Below are 21,167 nucleotides of genomic sequence, written 5' to 3'. Positions count from 1 at the left end.
CATACAGAATGAACAGGTACAAAAAGATATAGAGCAGAAAAACATGTTACATCCCCAACAACATATGTATGAGGGGAGAACTTCAACAGTAAACCAGAGATGCACTGATTTATGGTGGACCATTGGAGCTACTGTGAGTCCTGACCAGAAGAATATAGAAAGTATTAGTGCTCCTCATTTCAGGATAGATTGTACAGTAATCTGAATTCCTTAAAGGGAAGGTGCCATAAAAAAAAAATTTTTTGCAGCAATTGTAAAAATGTAAAGAATTAATATTTAAATTTTCTTAAAAAATATTTTCATTTGTTTATAATTTAGTAAAATATGAAAAATAATTTGAAAAGTTTTGGAATTTCCACTTTTAAACACTAGGGGGAGCAGCTGCTGAAATTTCAGAAAAACCTAGTGTACAACTAGCTCACATTACTGCACTGCAGTAATTATGGGCGGAGTCTGCTGACGTGTGTGATGTCTCCTCTCCTTCCATGTGTTTGCTAAGGGATAAGAGGATGATATTCAGGAACCCAGTGAGCAGCCATTTTGTTGGTGACTGCAGAGTAAGGCTGCCGTGACACTAGCAGTATTTCCTCAGTATGTGTAAGCCAAAACCAGGAGTGGAACAAATAGAGGAAAAGTATAATAGAAACATATGCACCACTTCTGCATTTATCACCCACTCCTGGTTTTGGCTTACAAATACTGAGGTAAAATACTGACCAAATACTGAATGTGTGACGGCAGCCTTGTACTGACAAGTAGACAGTCACCGAGGATGGCAGGCAGCAAGGATTCTGGGAGATATATGGTGGAGGGAGCAGGGTGACAGCAGCACAGAGTATTTCAGGAGAGCAGTGTGCTGGTCTATGGAGGGGGCACCATGTTCAGTGCGCAGAGCAGCCAGGGATTGTACATAGAGCACTGTCTTTTATACACATGGATGGACCGTCTGCTCCACAGAAATCCAGGAAACATTTCTGTGGATTGATGGCCTGTTCTGATCCAGACTTTGCATGCAGACCCCATTCCCCTCCTCAGATCCTGTCTTCTCCATCCTGTCCTGGCGATGTGTGAAAGCGAGGCGACAGGCGAAGTACGGGGTGACGCTGGGAAGGAAATGTAGCCATATAGTAACGATAAAAATGAGACCCTCTCTTCAGCTGCCTCACTAGCCCTGACTGCACCTAACTGGAGGTCATGCTGCCCCCTCTATTACTCCAGACCCACGTGCAGGTGCTCAGCCAGAACCACCATAGAATGGGTCCGCTTTCTGAAGATAATACTGCCATAGTGTTCTCACATAATGCCACCATATAGATCACACACAATACTATCAAATAGATCACACAATACTGTCATACAGTTCTCACATACCACCATATAGATCACAAATAATACCGCCATATAATTCTCACCTAGTACTTCCACATAGATCACACATAATCCCACAATATAGTTCTCATATACCACCGTCATATAGTTTTTACATCATTCCACAACACTGAGCAAACATAATATTGCCATATAGATCACATATAATACCGTCACATAGATCACACAATACTTGGCGGCATAATGTGTGATATTATATATATATTATAATATCCCGGCATAATGTGTGGTCTTTATGGGAGTATATGTGATATATATATATATATATATATATATATATATATATATATATATATATATATATATATATATACACTCACCGGCCACTTTATTAGGTACACCATGCTAGTAACGGGTTGGACCCCCTTTTGCCTTCAGAACTGCCTCAATTCTTCGTGGCATAGATTCAACAAGGTGCTGGAAGCATTCCTCAGAGATTTTGGTCCATATTGACATGATGGCATCACACAGTTGCCGCAGATTTGTCGGCTGCACATCCCAAAGATGCTCCATACAAGGCAGGATGGATCCATGCTTTCATGTTGTTTACGCCAAATTCTGACCCTACCATCCGAATGTCGCAGCAGAAATCGAGACTCATCAGACCAAGCAACGTTTTTCCAATCTTCTACTGTCCAATTTCGATGAGCTTGTACAAATTGTAGCCTCAGTTTCCTGTTCTTAGCTGAAAGGAGTGGTACCCGGTGTGGTCTTCTGCTGCTGTAGCCCATCTGCCTCAAAGTTCGACGCACTGTGCGTTCAGAGATGCTCTTAGGCCTACCTTGGTTGTAACGGGTGGCGATTTGAGTCACTGTTGCCTTTCTATCAGCTCGAACCAGTCTGCCCATTCTCCTCTGACCTCTGGCATCAACAAGGCATTTCCGCCCACAGAACTGCCGCTCACTGGATTTTTTTTCTTTTTCGGACCATTCTCTGTAAACCCTAGAGATGGTTGTGCGTGAAAATCCCAGTAGATCAGCAGTTTCTGAAATACTCAGACCAGCCCTTCTGGCACCAACAACCATGCCACGTTCAAAGGCACTCAAATCACCTTTCTTCCCCATACTGATGCTCGGTTTGAACTGCAGGAGATTGTCTTGACCATGTCTACATGCCTAAATGCACTGAGTTGCCGCCATGTGATTGGCTGATTAGAAATTAAGTGTTAACAAGAAGTTGGACAGGTGTACCTAATAAAGTGGCCGGTGAGTGTATATCGGCATTATACGTGATCCATATGGTATTGTGCTGCTCTAGGGAGGTGAGAGACGTATGGTGGAAGGAGCAGGGTGACAGGAGCACAGTATTTCAGGACAGCAGTGTACTGGTCTGTGGGTGGGAGGGTGTGCTCACTCACACGCTCGCAACTGTATACTTATAGCCTTTACTAGCTATTAAAATGTTTGACACCCCCCCCAAAAAAAGACGTGGGGCCCCCTTATAATTAATAACCATCAAATATTATGCAGACAGCTGCGGGCTGACATTAATAGCCTAGGAAGGGGCCATGGATACTGTCCCCCCCCCCCCCAGGCTAAAAACATCAGCTCTCAGCCGCCTTTTACATGTGCCTTTTCTGGCGCTTTGCCTGGCAATTTCCACTTGCCCTGTAGCGGTAGCAAGTGGGGTTCATATTTGTGGGGTTAATGTCACCTCCATATTGTCCGGTGACATCAAGCCCACGGCTTAGTAATGGAGAGGCGTCTATAAGGCACCCATCCATTACTAATCCTATAGTTGTATTGTAAATAAAGACTCGGCCAGAATAAAGTCCTTTATTAATCTTTTTTAAACCATACCGAACGCATAATCCTCGACTCCCTCATCTCCCACAACAAAAATAATAAACCACAATGGGAAAAGACACGCAGGGGGGAGAGTGCATAGGAGAGGATTAGATACTGACTGCTGAGCCGTGTATCTAATCCTGTCCTGTGATACCGACTGCTGAGCCGTGTATCTAATCCTGTCCTGTGTGATACCGACTACTGAGCCATGTATCTAATCCTGTCCTGTGATACCGACTACTGAGCCGTGTATCTAATCCTGTCCTGTGTGATACCGACTGCTGAGCCGTGTATCTAATCCTGTCCTGTGTGATACCGACTGCTGAGCCGTGTATCTAATCCTGTCCTGTGTGATACCGACTGCTGAGCCGTGTATCTAATCCTGTCATGTGTGATACCGACTGCTGAGCCGTGTATCTAATCCTGTCCTGTGTGATACCGACTGCTGAGCCGTGTATCTAATCCTGTCCTGTGTGATACCGACTGCTGAGCCGTGTATCTAATCCTGTCCTGTGTGATACCGACTGCTGAGCCGTGTATCTAATCCTGTCATGTGTGATACCGACTGCTGAGCCGTGTATCTAATCCTGTCCTATGTGATACCGACTGCTGAGCCGTGTATCTAATCCTGTCCTGTGTGATACTGACTGCTGAGGACACAGTACACGGGACAGGATTAGCTACCCAGGACAGAGGTAGCAGTGGTAGGTGTATATAGAGGCAGGTAGCAGTGGTATATAGAGGCAGATAGTGGTATACAGAGGCAGGCAGGCAGTGGTATACAGAGGCAGGCAGTGGTATACAGAGGCAGGCAGACAGTGGTATACAGAGGCATGCAGTGGTATACAGAGGCAGGCAGTGGTATACAGAGGCAGGCAGTGGTATACAGAGGCAGGCAGTGGTATACAGAGGCAGGCAGGCAGGTAGCAGTGGTATACAGAGGCAGGCAGGCAGGCAGTGGTATACAGAGGCAGGCAGACAGTGGTATACAGAGGCAGGCAGTGGTATACAGAGGCAGGCAGACAGTGGTATACAGAGACAGGCAGGCAGGTAGCAGTGGTATACAGAGGCAGGCAGACAGTGGTATACAGAGGCAGGCAGTGGTATACAGAGGCAGGCAGTGGTATACAGAGGCAGGCAGACAGTGGTATACAGAGGCAGGCAGGTAGCAGTGGTATACAGAGGCAGGCAGACAGTGGTATACAGAGGCAGGCAGACAGTGGTATACAGAGGCAGGCAGGGGTATACAGAGGCAGGCAGTGGTATACAGAGGCAGGCAGGCAGTGCTAGGTGGTATATAGGGGCTGGTAGCAGTGGTAGATGCATAAGAAAATAAAAACGCTGTACTTACCTTCTTTCCTCTACCAGGAAGTGCTGAGTCATGTTCAGGGCAGAGCAGTGCGACGATCTCCCTGCTCTGCTCTGAACAGGTCGGTAGTGATTGCAGCCTGTAATGTAATACTAAGTACAGGCTGCAATCACAGCTCCTTGCTGCAGATACTCACCTCGGACCCTCGCTTCCCAGCAGCAGCTTCTGCCATCGCACGCACTGAGCTGTGTGTGCGATGGCAGAGGGAAATAAACAAAATGGCCGCGATCTCCTCTCACAGCTGTGACGCGGCAGCTCAGTGGGCGTGGCCAAGTCACAGCTGAGAGACAGGAGATGGGGTCGGAGCCCGACCGTTGGCTCCTATGTACATGGCTGCCGTAAGTGAGGTGTGCAAGTGTCGTGCCCAGACACTTACACCCACACTAATGAAAATGGCGGCCTCCAGTGGTAGAAGTAAAAGCGAATAAATAAAAAAGTATGAAAGAGGTACATTTACTTTTGTATTAAAAATAATTGATTGTATAATCAATAATTATTAATACAAAAACTAAAATCACGGCACCCTCCCTTTAAGATCAAAAAATAACGGAATTTATGACATGGAGTGAATCCATGAAACCAAGGCTTGAGCCATGCCAACATATCACCTGCAGGGGTTAATAAATGTATATTACAGCCATCAGTCACGCACAGCTTAGAGATATATCATGGCACAGGGGTAATGTTTTTTATGTTGATCATAAAAGCGACATTTGGCCAGAAAGACTGGACCTGGTCTTGTAGGGACCATATGAGCACATTCAGCAGAAAGGAGAATAGGTAGATTCATCCAATAAGATATCAGGGATCTAGGAAGTCAACAGCATCATTACCCTCCACTTTCTCTTACAGGCTCATCATATTTTTCTTCAAGTGATTTTCTAACTTGTCAGCACATTCAACGTACGCTGTCATTTGGCTTTCTAGTTTACAAATTTCAGCAGGTAACGGTCAGCATCTCCTAATCCAAGGAGCAGGGGCGTAACGACCGCGGTCGCAGCGGTCGCCATTGCGACCGGGCCCCGCAGGTCAGGGGCCCCGGGCCGGCAGGTCAGGGCAGGGCCGGGCTGGACATCGGGCACTTCTGGCAAATGCCAGAAGAGCCGATGCCAGTAGTGGGCCGCTGCACTGTTCCTCCCCCCGCCGCCGCCGCCGCCGCCGCCGCCGCCGCATTTAACTATACCGGCGTCTATGACACCGGTATAGTTCAATGCAATGATGGAGGAGAGCGTCACCTGACGCTCCCTCTCCCATCATTCCCCGCTCTGCCTCTGACAGTACACTGCGGGTGCGCGATGATGTCATATCATCGCGCACCTGCAGTGTCCTGGGCAGACTGCAGCCACCAGGAGCAGCGCGGGCAAAAGGAAAGGTGAGGAGAGTTTTTTTTTTTCTTTTTCACCGGACTGTGGGGCCATTATCGGGGGGGGGGGGGGGAGATGAGATGCGGGCTGTGCTCTATATACCCCTGTGCTGGCTGTGCTCTATATACCCCTGTGCTGGCTGTGCTCTATATACCCCTGTGCTGGCTGTGCTCTATATACCCCTGTGCTGGCTGTGCTGCATATACCCCTGTGCGGGCTCTGCTGTATATACCCCTGTGTGGGCTCTGCTGTATATACCCCTGTGCGGGCTCTGCTGTATATACCCCTGTGCGGGCTGTGCTGTATATACCCCTGTGCGGGCTGTGCTGTATATACCCCTGTGCGGGCTCTGCTGTATATACCCCTGTGCGGGCTCTGCTGTATATATCCCTGTGCGGGCTGTGCTGTATATATCCCTGTGCGGGCTGTGCTCTATATACCCCTGTGCGGGCTGTGCTCTATATACCCCTGTGCGGGCTCTGCTGTATATACCCCTGTGCGGGCTCTGCTGTATATACCCCTGTGCGGGCTGTGCTCTATATACCCCTGTGCGGGCTGTGCTCTATATACCCCTGTGCTGGCTGTGCTGCATATACCCCTGTGCGGGCTCTGCTGTATATATCCCTGTGCGGGCTGTGCTGTATATACCCCTGTGCGGGCTGTGCTCTATATACCCCTGTGCGGGCTGTGCTCTATATACCCCTGTGCCGGCTGTGCTCTATATACCCCTGTGCCGGCTGTGCTGTATATACCCCTGTGCTGGCTGTGCTGTATATACCCCTGTGCGGGCTTTGCTGTATATACCCCTGTGCGGGCTCTGCTGTATATACCCCTGTGCGGGCTTTGCTGTATATACCCCTGTGCGGGCTGTGCTGTATATACCCCTGTGCGGGCTGTGCTGTATATACCCCTGTGCGGGCTGTGCTCTATATACCCCTGTGCTGGCTGTGCTGTATATACCCCTGTGCGGGCTCTGCTGTATATACCCCTGTGCGGGCTGTGCTGTATATACCCCTGTGCGGGCTGTGCTGTATATACCCCTATGCGGGCTGTGCTCTATATACCCCTGTGCTGGCTCTGCTGTATATACCACTGTGCGGGCTGTGCTGTATATACCCCTGTGCCGGCTGTGCTGTATATACCCCTGTGCTGGCTGTGCTGTATATACCCCTGTGCGGGCTCTGCTGTATATACCCCTGTGCGGGCTGTGCTCTATATACCCCTGTGCGGGCTGTGCTGTATATACCCCTGTGCGGGCTGTGCTGTATATACCCCTGTGCGGGCTGTGCTGGATATACCCCTGTGCGGGCTGTGCTGGATATACCCCTGTGCGGGCTGTGCTGTATATACCCCTGTGCGGGCTGTGCTGTATATACCCCTGTGCGGGCTGTGCTGTATATACCCCTGTGCGGGCTGTGCTGTATATACCCCTGTGCGGGCTGTGCTGTATATACCCCTGTGCGGGCTGTGCTGTATTTACCCCTGTGCGGGCTGTGCTGTATATACCACTGTGCGGGCTGTGCTGTACATACCACTGTGCGGGCTGTGCTGTACATACCACTGTGCGGGCTGTGCTGTATATACCACTGTGCGGGCTGTGCTGGATATACCACTGTGCGGGCTGTGCTGGATATACCACTGTGCGGGCTGTGCTGGATATACCACTGTGCGGGCTGTGCTGGATATACCACTGTGCGGGCTGTGCTGGATATACCACTGTGCGGGCTGTGCTGGCACCCAACACCATGTTGCAGTGCAGGAGATTCCTGCAACAGTCCGAGGCGTATCTAGGGGAAGGGGGTGGGGGGGCGTCACGGAGGTAGGGGGGGGGCCCCATTTGGAAGTTCGCACCGGGGCCCATAACTTTGTAGTTACGCCACTGCCAAGGAGGTAGGTGGATCCTCCAGGTGGTAAGTTCTATAGAAAAGGGCTTTCAATGCCCAAAGTCATTTGAACAGTTTTGGGTGGAGGAGAATGTTATGGTCGGGAGGCAAAATGGTGATCGCACGATTGTCATATGGCCGGACTACACCACCACCGAAAAAGCAGCCACAGCCGGTGACTGAGAAGAATCTGTGACTCCTATGCATTTAGTGCTTACTACTCACCTGGGTAGTCATATGTAGGAATCTCCTCTTTACACCGCTCATCACCACTCACATATGTCCCTGTAGTATTAATATGGGTCAGATCTTCACCCTAAAACAAATATTGTAAAAGTCACAGACAGATGGAGAAGTCACATCTATGATCAGCTCTAATCCTGCCATCTCCACCGTTCTCACTACACAAGAATAAAACCTATAATATTGGGGGATAAAACAAAACCGAGAACAAGACAAGACATTCACAGCCATCTACACATCATAGTGGAGATCTCATGACACCTTCTCTCCATCTACCTGATGATCCTGAGGAACATTGGGATCTTCTTGTTCACAGTCTTGCGGAAGAAGAGAACGGGGACATCTCTCTGGTGTTGTCCTCTTACTGGATAGATCTGGAGGAAACACATACAGGGACTGAATTCATTCTTTACATACAGATAATTATAGGCCATGTGTGTTTAGTCCTATTACCTGGTGATGTGAGGAGCTGGGGAACCTCCATCATGACGTCCTTATACAGATCTCTGTGTCCTTCTAAATACTCCCACTCCTCCATGGAGAAATAGACAGCGACATCCTGACACCTTATAGGAACCTGACACATACAATGATACCATCATCACCCCGATTCTTTCATAGTGTTACTGTATAATGTCCCAGAATTCCCAGCAGTGTCACCTCTCCAGTCAGCAGCTCAATCATCTTGTAGATGAGTTCTAGGATCTTCTGGTCATTGATGTCCTCATGTATCAGGGTGTGAGATGGAGGCCCCATTATTGGGCTCAGGGGTCTTCCGCATCCCTCAGACACAGGGTCCTGACAGTGCTCCTTAGAAGTCTTCTTCACTACTGTGTAATCCTGGTAATGGAGAGACACATTAATAAATCTCACTACAGACATTTCCAGAGTCTTCACCTCTCCAGTTCTGTCCTTCTATTATTCCCATAGATAAGAATGATGTAATGTGACGTCATAAGAATCTCTCACCTCTCCAGTAAGCCGGAAGAGGATCTCTAGGGTGAGGTGCAATATCCTCTCCGCCATCTTGTCTCTGTCCATATCTATCTTTGATGGTTAAATCAGGAAAATTCTCTTATATAGAAGATCTTCACTGAGAGGATCCGATATTGTAGAGACCTGAATGAGAAGATGAGCCGATGTAACATCATAAAAATCCTGTGTAATAATACAATTACTGGAGATAATAAGGAAAACATGAGGAGAGATTTAGTATTTTATTCATTTTTCTTCTTTACTTCTACTAATAAAACATAGTAACATAGTTAGTAAGGCCGAAAAAAGACATTTGTCCATCCAGTTCAGCCTATATTCCTATATTCCATCATAATAAATCCCCAGATCTATATCCTTCTACAGAACCTAATAATTGTATGATACAATATTGTTCTGCTCCAGGAAGACATCCTATATATTTAGGCCACAGACAAGCAGTTTCTTCCTCGGAGTCGGCAGCTGAATACATTTCTCATAGACTCATCTTCCATAACGCTAATTCTCGTCTCATTCACCGACACTCTAAGCGGCATTAGCAATACTGCAGGAGATATTCATTACACGTGACAGGAGAAATAACTACTTCATGATGAGGACGACATTTTCATCTTTCACTACGGCTCTAGAAAAATATTTGGCCTGATTCCGTCACTGACTCCATCACCACCAGTGGTCTATATGAACTCTTTTGGGCCCCAGAATATAGATGTACACCGCAGGGACGGCACAGGTGCGGCTGCAACAAAACCCCTGGCAGTTTAACCACTTGCTGCTGTGAAAAGCAAACATGGCATCTAAGAAGGTGTGACAGAGTTTGGCTGAATGCCCTCCTCCCCCAAGTACTCGATAGTATGGGGCGGCTTAGTTACTTCGATACATACATGCCTAATAATGGTGTCTGGGCCTGCAATATACGAAGGTCTATTAGGCCGGGACAGAGGCAGCGTCCAATAAGTTGCTTTTCATCACCCCCATACACATTAGACTAAAGTTACATGAAAGCACTGATTTCGGGGGGTTTGGTTGACTATATAATGTATTTTGGGGCCTCCCGACAGATGATGTCAGGGCAGAGAAGGATCTGGCTCCCTGTATTTCAGGAGCTAATCTGTCTGTTCTTCTTGCAGATAAAGGAGTCTGGAGGCGACTCTCATACAGACCACAGGAAAGCTGGAATATTTGTGTGTATGGGGGAGTCGGGAGAGATAGCCATCTGCCAAATGACCATTCAGCCAACACTTATCTCATGTGTATCGGGCCGTTAGTATTACACTGACAGGCAGTGATGATACCCGGCACTACAGTAGTGCAGGGCACCACCAGAGCCATCAGAGGCTTGTATGTTATATGATCACATTAATCAGAAATGTTAAAGAAAAGATTAAAAAAAGGTTTAAAGTGAAAAAACATCCAAGTTTTAGCTTAGCAGCAAGAAATATCTGTCACTATATGGCAAACAGAGTCACTGCACAATTTTAAGACACGTCCATAACAACTTTATTATCCTATACACAGTGGAGTACATAGAAATCACAGGTCCCACAGCAATAGCTATAATTGGGCCCTCCAACTTAAAGGAAAAAGATATCAGATATACTGTATTTTTAGGATTGTAAGATGCTCCGGATTATAGGATGCACCCCAAATTTTGAGGAGAAATACATTTTTTTAATAAAATGGTGGTGCTTCTTATAATCATTGTGTCATATTGCCTACCGGGGGTGGTGGCTGCGGTGAAGCGGGGTGCCAGGGTCGCTGCTGGAGAAGGCAAGAGTGGAGCGTTGCTGCAGGCCGCAGGCTGGGATGAAAGAGTGTTCGAATGTGCGGCGCGGTGCTGTGGGTGTCGGGTTCTGCGGGTGGTGTCCGGTGCTGCTGCGGGGGCTCTGCGGACATTTTATGAAAGGCCAGAGCCCCCCCGCAGTTTCATGGTTTCCTGTGCAGTGGACTCCGGGAAATGGCAGCCGGGGGGGTGACGCATGTGTAACACCCTAGGTTCCTGGTTGTTACAGTGGCATTCCTTTCCTTACGGGGAGAGTGATGTCATGCTTGGAAGCAAGGAAGGATCTCTTTAATAGGTATTCACATACATGCAACATGTTATATATATATATATATATATATATATATATACACATTCTGGCCTGGGGGAGGAGTTAGGCAGTCTGTCAGAGGAACAGAGCAGAGTGGAAGCAGGGGGCTATGCAGCCATGTGAGGTGCTGCAGCTTCTGGAAGGAAAGCAGAACAGTTTGTACAGAAAGTGAAGGAGGAAGAGTAGCAAAGGAGAGTGAAGAGCTACAGGGAAGCTGCGACTGAGCTTCCTCCTCCCTGAAGCGCAGATACCGGTTGCCCGAAGACCGAGGTTGTGGGGGTAACTTCATGCCCCATGGCAGAAACCGGTGGACAGCTAGATTTCAAGTCACTTGTCCTCCATTAACACCCGAAGGCACAGTAACAAATGAAGCCCAGAGTCATCCTGAGAGACCCTGTAAAAAGGATACAGTTACCTGTCACGCGGATTAGTGTCCTACCTAAAGGGGTACAGAGAGAAAGTGAGGCAGCAAGGCACTACAACGCAGCCCATAGAGAAAGGCTTCCAACCCCATCTGGCTAGGGGGATCCCTGAGTCGCTTCCAAACCGGCCAGACCATATCAGCACCTGTGATCCGGTACCCTGGACTGTGGCTTCCTTTCACCAGTAAAGAGACTGCAACCCTGTGTCCTCCGTTTCTTTCTACACCATTAACCATCTGTCCCTACTACATCGGGAGCCTGGGGAGCTCAGCTTCACCTGTGGGAAGCCACACCATCCCTGCTGCCATAACATCACCCCAGTGGACCCCTCTAAGCAGCGTCGGTCACCTCTGACCGAATACCACAGATGGCGTCACAAACAAACTTTACTCTTTATTAAAACAACCTCTTTAAAGTCCTTTCCCTTAATTTGGACGCCCAGGGCCACGGACCGGGTCGCTGCCACCGTGACCACCCCCTTAAGGATGACGAGACCGGTATCGAGTGCCCCTAGGCCCTGGCTGGGTGCTCCACATGCGCAGATGGAGATCTTGGCACCAAGATCTCAGGAGATGAGATCTCAGCGCTGACACACACAGCAGCACCCTGACACCCCCGGAGTAACGCCGGGCACTAAAGGAAACTCCCTCATCCCAGCCTGTGGCCTGCAGCAACGGTACCGGTAAGGTATATCCGCATTGTAAGACGCATCCCCATTTTCCTCCAAAATTTGGGGAAAAAAAGTGCGTCTTATAATCCAAAAAATACGGTATATATTTGGAGGAGTCATATCTCCTGACTCTGCACCAAGCATGCTGCCTTTATTAATTTAAGTCTGCAACTAGATAGACCAAAAGTCTGTATTTCTTACTTTCTAATCCCTGTCAGACTCATCAACAGAAAAGGTTTCCCCTGGTGACCCAGGTAACTCAGTATGAGCGCTCCCTCCCACACAGTATGATGGATCCCACACAATATGATGGTCCAAACAGCACCTCATACAGTATTATGGCCACCACAGCCTGCTACACAAAGTAAGGACCCCCACTCAGTATGGAGGGGACTGCGGTGCTGTGGGAACATTATACTGTGTATAATGATGATGGTACTTTGGTAACATTGTTCTGTGTGTAGGGGGATAGCAGTACTATGAGGACAGTGTACTGTGTGGGGGAAATGACAGTACTGTAGGAGCATTATACTGTGCATGGTGGAATGGTGGTACTGTGGGAAGGTTATTCTGTGTATGGAGGAATGGTAGTATTGTGAGAATATTATACTGTGAGGAGGGAATGACGATACTGTAAGAAGATTACTGTATAGTGTGGGGGGAATGGCATTGTCATGGGAACAATATACTGTGTGGTAGGATGGTGGTACTGTGGGAATATTATACTGTCTGGAGGGAATGATGGTACTGTAAGAAGATTATACTGTGTGTGGTGGATTTTTGGTAATATGAGAATATTATACAGTGGGGGGGTGGCGGTAAAATGGAAATATCTTTTGTGTGAGAGATGCCATCACTGTTTGAACATTTTACTGTGTGAATGGCATTATATACATACTGCAGAAGGGGTTTTAAAAAGGTATGCCATAGGAAGCAGGAATTCTCAGCAATCTGAGGAATTTGTACAAGAAGACTGACATCTGCCATCCAGGCAGGACCCTGAAGAACCAATGGGGAGGGAGAATTTCAGCAATGAAGAATATAGATGGTACCTTGAAGATGCAGTTTAATGATATAAAAGGCCAGTACAAAAAAAGGAACACATATGGAGGCAAGTAAAGAACGGGCAGGAAGTGTGTTGGGGAAAAAAACTGAGGCCAAGGTAAAGTGCTCGAGGCTATGGGTTATGGCATGCCGGGAAGCAGAACCAAGGTGGTACCAGGTCCCAGAATCTAGACAACACCAGCCAAGGCCTGAGAACCAGACTTGTACCAGACAAGACGTGGAGTCCAGGCAACAGCCGAGTCCCAGCCCTCACTACTTCAGGTACGAGAGACGTCTGAGATTCTGCTTGGGATTAAATGCCTGCAGTGAAGAGCAGGAGGTACGAGAGAGCTGGGCCGTTGCTTCCAGCACTGACTTACGGTACAGGGGTTGGTCCGGGATAGTACAACAGTCAGGACAGGGGCCGGTTGAAGTGAAAGCAGTTCAGCGTGCCTTAATAGATTTTGTCAGGAGGACATGTGGCCTAGCGGGATGAACCTCCACTATGACCTGTGTTCACAGAAGAGGTAGTGTTGATGCCTATATGTGTTGGGTCCATTACCGTTGTCTGTAGCTAAAGTAGCATACGGTTAGAAGCTGCTATTACTGTGAGAGTGAGCAGGATAATTAATTGTATATCTGTTATTGTATATTTCACCTTGTAATCACTCTGTTTTGTAATATTCACTGTTGCTATGGTTATAACAATTCCCATTATCAAGGAAATATATAATGATATTGGTTACTTCTGCCTTGTGTTTGTTTGTACAGTCATGGCCAAAAGTGTTGACACCCCTGCAACTCTGTCAGATAATACTCAGTTTCTTCCTGAAAATTATCGCAAACACAAATTCTTTGGTATAATTATCTTCATTTAATTTGTCTTAAATGAAAAAACACAAAAAGAATTGTCCTAAAGCCAAATTGGATATAATTCCAAACCAAACATAAAAAAGGGGGTGGACAAAAGTATTGGCACTGTTCGAAAAATCATGTGATGCTTCTCTAATTTGTGTAATTAACAGCACCTGTAACTTACCTGTGGCACCTAACAGGTGTTGGCAATAACTAAATCACACTTGCAGCCAGTTGACATGGATTAAAGTTGACTCAACCTCTGTCCTGTGTCCTTGTGTGTACCACATTGAGCATGGAGAAAAGAAAGAAGACCAAAGAACTGTCTGAGGACTTGAGAAACCAAATTGTGAGGAAGCATGAGCAATCTCAAGGCTACAAGTCCATCTTCAAAGACCTGAATGTTCCTGTGTCTACCGTGCGCCGTGTCATCAAGAAGTTTAAAGCCCATGGCACTGTGGCTAACCTCCCTAGATGTGGACGGAAAAGAAAAATTGACAAGAGATTTCAACACAAGATGTTGGATAAAGAACCTCGACTAACATCCAAACAAGTTCAAGCTGCCCTGCAGTCCGAGGGTACAAAAGTGTCAACCCGTACTATCCATCGGCGTCTGAATGAAAAGGGACTGTATGGTAGGAGACTGTTGTGAACTCTATTTTTAGGCTCCCTCTAGTGGTCACAAGCGGTACTGTGTAGTGTTGTCTTTATGCAGGTTGGCTGCATCAGCTGGTTCGTTATCCTTGGTTGGTTTCCTATTTAGCTCACCTGGATACTCAGTTCCTTGCCTGCTATCAATGTATTCAGTGCTTTTCAGATTCCTTGTGATTACCTTGCTCCCAGCCTCTCCAAGACAAGCTAAGTTTTTGTCCGTTCATTTTTTGATTATCAGCATTCATCATGTTTCTTGTCCAGCTTGCTAAGATGTGATCTCCTCGCTTGCTGGTTGCTCTAGGGGACTGAGTTTCTCCCCCCACACCGTTAGTTGGTGCGGGGGTTCTTGAAATCTCAGTGTGGATATTTTGTAAGGGTTTTTTACTGACCGCACAGACCCCTTTACTATTTTCTGCTATCTAGTATTAGTGGGCCTCATTTGCTGAATCTGTTTTCACCCCTGTGTATGTGCCTTCCTCTTACCTCACCGTTATTATTTGTTGGGGGCTTCTATATCTTTGGGGATTATTTCTCTGGAGGCAAGAGACGTCTTTCTTTCTCTCTAGGGGTAGTTAGTTCCTCAGGCTGGCTCGAGACGTCTAGGATTTTTAGGCACGTTCACCGGCTACTTCTAGTGTGTTTGGATAGGTTCAGTTTTGCGGTCAGTCCAGTTTGCCACCTCCCTAGAGCTTGTCCTATGTTTGTTACTTAGCTGGAGTAATTTGTGATCCTCAACCACTAAGGATCATAACAGGAGACCCAGGAAGACCCCACTTCTTACCCCAAGACATAAAAAAGCCAGGCTGGAGTTTGCCAAAACTTATCTGAAAAAGCCTAAAACGTTTTGGAAGAATGTTCTCTGGTCAGATGAGACAAAAGTAGAGCTTTTTGGGCAAAGGCATCAACATAGAGTTTACAGGAGAAAAAAAAGAGGCATTCAAAGAAAAGAACACGGTCCCTACAGTCAAACATGGCGGAGGTTCCCTGATGTTTTGGGGTTGCTTTGCTGCCTCTGGCACTGGACTGCTTGACCGTGTGCATGGCATTATGAAGTCTGAAGACTACCAACAAATTTTGCAGCATAATGTAGGGTCCACTGTGAGAAAGCTGGGTCTCCCTCAGAGGTCATGGGTCTTCCAGCAGGACAATGACCCAAAACACACTTCAAAAAACACTAGAAAATGGTTTGAGAGAAAGCACTGGAGACTTCTATGGTGGCCAGCAATGAGTCCAGACCTGAATCCCATAGAACACCTGTGGAGAGATCTAAAAATGGCAGTTTGGAGAAGGCACCCTGCAAATATCAGGGACCTGGAGCAGTTTGCCAAAGAAGAATGGTCTAAAATTTTAGCAGAGCATTGTAAGAAACTCATTGATAGTTACCGGAAGCGGTTGGTCGCAGTTATTTTGGCTAAAGGTTGTGCAACCAAGTATTAGGCTGAGGGTGCCAATACTTTTGTCTGGCCCATTTTTGGAGTTTTGTGTGAAATGATCAATGTTTTGCTTTTTGCTTCATTCTCTTTTGTGTTTTTTCATTTAAGACAAATTAAATGAAGATAATAATACCAAAGAATTTGTGTTTGCAATCATTTTCAGGCAGAAACTGAGTATTATCCGGCAGAATTGCAGGAGTGTCAATACTTTTGGCCATGACTGTATGTTGTATCTGGTCACTCAGTACAGGGACATAATGTGGAATTTACACTGTGTGGAGGGATAACAGTACTATGGGAACATTATACTGTGTGGGAGGTGTGGAAGGTCGGCTCACTTAGCTGCTCCTCAAGGTAGACATGTGTGGTTCTGGGTGGTTTATTGCATCATGAACCCAAAGCCCAAAATGGTGGTAACAGAAAAACAGCCTTTCTGGCTCAAAAGAAAATAAACAGCTCATACAAAGTCCTGCCAGTGCTTCTAGGACAACACATGTGGCTGCTCTCACAGGAGCTTCAGTATGGGGACTTCCTTGCCTCCACACAGCACAGCTTGAAAAAAAAAAACTGCTAGACATTTATTTCCCCAGCCACACCCTTGAGGTGGACATATGGTGAGTAGGCATCCCGCCCATCTCTTACCTACTCACCTAAAAGCCCACCCATAACATGGCTGCTTAACTCCTTCAGCACATAGAATGCTGAAGAGAAACTTATGGGTTTCTAGATCACGGAGGAAAGCAATCTCCGCGACACATATCTCCCCTCACAGACAGCGCCAGTGATCCTGTCACAGGGGCATTATACATACTACATAAGGGGCATTACACTATATGGGGGCAAAGAAAGGGGCCCTGTGCTATGAGAACAATCTGTTTCCTCCCTTTCTGTCTCCCATAGTTGGGTCGTATGTATCTATTACAGGAAACAGAACAAAAACACAATGATTCTTATAAAGTGGGAACAAAATCCCAAAGGAGTCTCAGTACTGAAGGGGTTAATGTCCCTCACGCTCAGTAATAGGGAATCTCCAGCACCTACCTGCAGAGCAGCACATCACATATATACAGTAGCTGCTCTGTGCACAGGACCTGTGATGAGGTCACAGGAGGGGAGGAGTCAGGGGTCACATGATCAGGGGCCTCAGTGAATGATATCTGTAGTGCAGACCCCACATGGAAACTTCTCCTCAGTCAGTGACATTCCCGCCATTATTTCCCCTCACTACTGGCACAATTACCCCGCGCCGCCTTTTCTACACAGTGTTATGTGTGGAATGTAACGTGGGATTTCTCTGCTTGGAGACAAATAGACCCCACACATGAGGGAATTATTAGCCCCACTTTTTTAATTTTCACAAGGGTAACCGGACGTCTACTATATGGCGGCATATTTCTCATGACATATTGTACGTCACTACAGTGGTAACATTATTTTGATATGACTTGCACTTATTTGTGAAAAAAAATCAAAAATTTGGTGAAAATTTTGAACATGTTGAAATTATCAAATTTTCACTTTTATTGCTTTAATCAGAGAGAAATGTCACACAAAATAGTTAATAAGTAATATTTCCCACATGTCTGCTTTACATTAGCACAATTTGAGAAAGCAAGGCGAACAGCGGCGAAACGCGCGTCGGGGCATGTGCAATTGGTCTACCGACACTCTGGTGAAGTATGCTTTATTTTACCTTTGATAGCCTAGGCATTTGACATGGGGGACTTAGTATGGACGCAGTCTCCTGCCCAGAGAGATTTTATACCCATGGATTATTCCTCATATGATGATTAAATGTGACTTAGGCACAATGCCGGAACACATATGCATGGATTATCTGCACCGTATAAACATGGGTTATTTCTCATGGGATTAATGCTCTTAAGGTATATTGTTTGTACATAGACACATGTGCTACTTGCACCTGTATCATGCATTGAGTGCTTTTTTCTCTCTCACTAGATATTACCTTGTGTGTGGTGGACTCTTAGGTCTGGTGTCTTTTTGCATTTTGTATGTTTATGGCACTGTCATTACGTGATGGTTGCCTGTGGTTTTAACTTGTTATTGTTGTTAATAAAGTTTGTTGTCTAATTCTTTACATAAAACTTCCAATTGGTCTCCTGATTTTTACATTAGATGATATACATGTAGCCATTGGTTTATGGTTACTAAGGATACAGGGACAGATCCATAAATAGGCTGTTATGTGTGATCTATTGCCAAATATATGATGATTTTCTGTATTCTACTTTGAAATCTGTTATGTATTTAAGATGTAATTGATGTATTTTTATTGTTGTGTGATTTTAAGAGATATTTTTGATATGGGTGGTTACCTTGTGGGGATTGGTGTATGGGAATCCATCCCCTATAAAAATCCACCATTATCCATGTGTTGTATGCTTGACAAAGACCCATGTGGGTCGAAACGTTGCACTTTGGCAAATAAAGGAATTCGTTTGTGAACACTTTCACCTGGACTGGATGCTGTCCTTCGTTTTTTATCTGGTATGTACAGCTTCCATGGGGGTCCAGTGGAATTAGGACGTGCATCCGTTCATCCGTGTGCTGCTGGCCAGCTACTCCGTTTATGTAATATGGGAACATTGTCAAGCAAAAAAGTTTAACTTGGAATCGCCTGATATGTGGTGATCAAATGGTAAAGTCAGTTTCTCACCTTTAAGTCTACCTTCTGAACCACTTTTTCATACATGTCAGGAACAATTCATGAGTCTAAACATTTACTACAAATTATTAGGAGATACAATATGACATCCTTAAGGAAAGCAGGAATTACGCTGGCTTTTAAAGTCCAGGGACAAATACATCACAAAATAGGTCTGATGCTTCCTGTAGCAAATAAAGATAACATATTTACTGTTCGGGAGATGAACAGATACAAGCTGATCGACGTGAAGTTATACCTGAGACAGAAAGACATTGTTTTGAATTTGCAAAGATTTTCCACCAACACAACCAGTTAGTAAACCTTTATAATATGGCCTTATAAAGAATGCCAAGTGCGGAATATCAGGGTGTAATAAGAGCAGACAAGACACCGGTTGGTGGCACAAAAGGAGATTTACTTCCCCCAGTGTTAATGAAGTAGCTATTGTAATGGTTGGACGGGACTTTCTAAGCCGAGATATAATTATTCAGTGACGGAGAGAACATGTTCAGCGTATTACAGAAACACATAGATCATATGATGCTCTGCAATATCCTATAATATTGTGGAATGGCCAAGATGGCGATCACTATAATCTAACAGACTGATCCCAACACTGCGAGGCCGACCAATTAACCAACCAATAAAATATCAGCTATGGACTTCTACACCTACCAAATAATGACCAGACAACAATGGAGGCAACTTTCTCATCAATGTATAGTAGATCTGTGTGCCAAGGTGGAAAGTCAGCGTCTTCTGTACATACAACTGAACCAACAAACACTTACAGGGAGGCCATGCCAAAAGCGTGGTCTGATGGAGGATGGTCCACACTGGGACCTGACATTGCAGGAGGCGTCCCTCACTCACTTTCCACCTCATCTTCTAACCTGCTCCCTATAATAACTCCAACCTGTGCACCTTCCAATCCCCGGGCTCTGTGGGACAAATACACAGAATATCCTAGAGAAGATATTCATAGAGAGCACAGGAGAGGTCATCCGGACTTAGACATAAATGTCACTGCCGACAGTTCCACCACAGTCCTCCTGACTCTAGAAGAAAGGAGCCAATGTGTCAGTAGTGACCCTCTAATAGCATCAGGTTACCGGCACCAGCTCCACCAGCCGTTGTGTTATGGGAGAGATATTCTGGGAGAGAAAAGCCAGGATTTGGGAAAGATGAGGGGATTTGTCCCAGTAAATAAGCCTCTTCTGGTTGATGACCACAGATCGGGGTATTTGGCAATTATGGCTCAGATTCCAGGTGGAAATGGGAGATTGTTTTCCTTGATGCCCCAGGAGGTTCCGGTAAAACATTCTTATTAATTTGCTGCTCCCAGAAATTCCCTCAATCAGTAACATTGCTCCGGCCGCTGCATCGTCTGGGGTTGTGGCCGCTCTCTTAGGCTACTTTCACACTTCCATCGGCACGGGGCTATCGCAAACCGTCGGCCCGACGTACCAACGGACTAAATGTAGCAGAACGTGGGCAGCGGAAGCAGTTTTACAACGCATCCGCTGCCCATTGTGAGTTCCGGGGAGGAGGGGGCAGAGTTTCAACATGCGTGGTTGAAAATGGCAGACCCGACTCACAAAAAAACACTACATTCAATGTTTTTGTGCGTCGCAGCCGCCAAAATACGACGCATCCGTTGCACGACGGATGCGACGTGTGGCCATACGTCGCAATGCGTCGCCAATGCAAGTCTGTGGAGAAAAAAACGCATCCTGCAGCCAACTTTGCAGGATGCATTTTTTCTCCTAAAAGACGCATTGCGACGTATCTCTAAAGACGGAAGTGTGAAAGTAGACTTAGATGGAGGCGCACGGCTCAGTCAGCACTAGGATTACCCCTGAATCTAGCGCTCTTGGAAACTCCCATCTGTAATATCACTAAGATCTATGAAAGGTCTGGGGGGATCCAATCACTTAATGGGGGGAATTGTTCTACTTTTAGCAACGTTACCTGTTCTTAACCCCTTCGTGCCATGCGCCGTACTAGTACGGCGCTGCCGGCACTGCATTAGTGCCAGCCGCAGTACTAGTACGGCGCCCCGATCACCGCGGTCTCGCGCTGAGCGCCGCGGTGATCGGGTGCGGGTGTCAGCTGCATATGACAGCTGACACCCCGCAGCAATGCCCATGATCGGCGCTATCGCCGATCGCTGGCATTTAACCCCTCTGATGCCGCTGTCAATAGTGACAGCGGCATAGAGGGGGATCGCGCAGGGACGGGGGCTCCCTGCGCTCTCCCACCGGAGCAACGCGATGAGATCGCGCTGCTCCGGTGAC

At 46.5% G+C, this 21,167-nt stretch overlaps 1 protein-coding gene across 2 annotated transcripts in view; it reads right to left on the bottom strand.

Moving 5' to 3' along the window:
* Positions 1-8,839, bottom strand: part of LOC143767588 (uncharacterized) — a 32,711-nt gene extending 23,872 nt beyond the window's left edge. For both annotated transcript variants that reach the window (XM_077255999.1, XM_077256000.1), the window contains exons 1-4: positions 8,696-8,839; positions 8,489-8,612; positions 8,312-8,409; positions 8,018-8,108 (exon numbers count right to left, since the gene is read on the bottom strand). In XM_077255999.1, coding sequence (XP_077112114.1) covers positions 8,018-8,108; positions 8,312-8,409; positions 8,489-8,612; positions 8,696-8,791 — 409 coding nt within the window. In that variant the 5' untranslated portion in view covers positions 8,792-8,839. The remainder of the gene's footprint in view (positions 1-8,017; positions 8,109-8,311; positions 8,410-8,488; positions 8,613-8,695) is intronic.
* Between the last annotated feature and the right edge of the window lie 12,328 nt (positions 8,840-21,167).

Source organism: Ranitomeya variabilis, chromosome 4 (assembly GCF_051348905.1).
Source record: "Ranitomeya variabilis isolate aRanVar5 chromosome 4, aRanVar5.hap1, whole genome shotgun sequence".
Classification (NCBI taxonomy): Eukaryota; Metazoa; Chordata; class Amphibia; order Anura; family Dendrobatidae; genus Ranitomeya; species Ranitomeya variabilis.
This window is presented reverse-complemented; position numbering and strand designations above follow the sequence as displayed.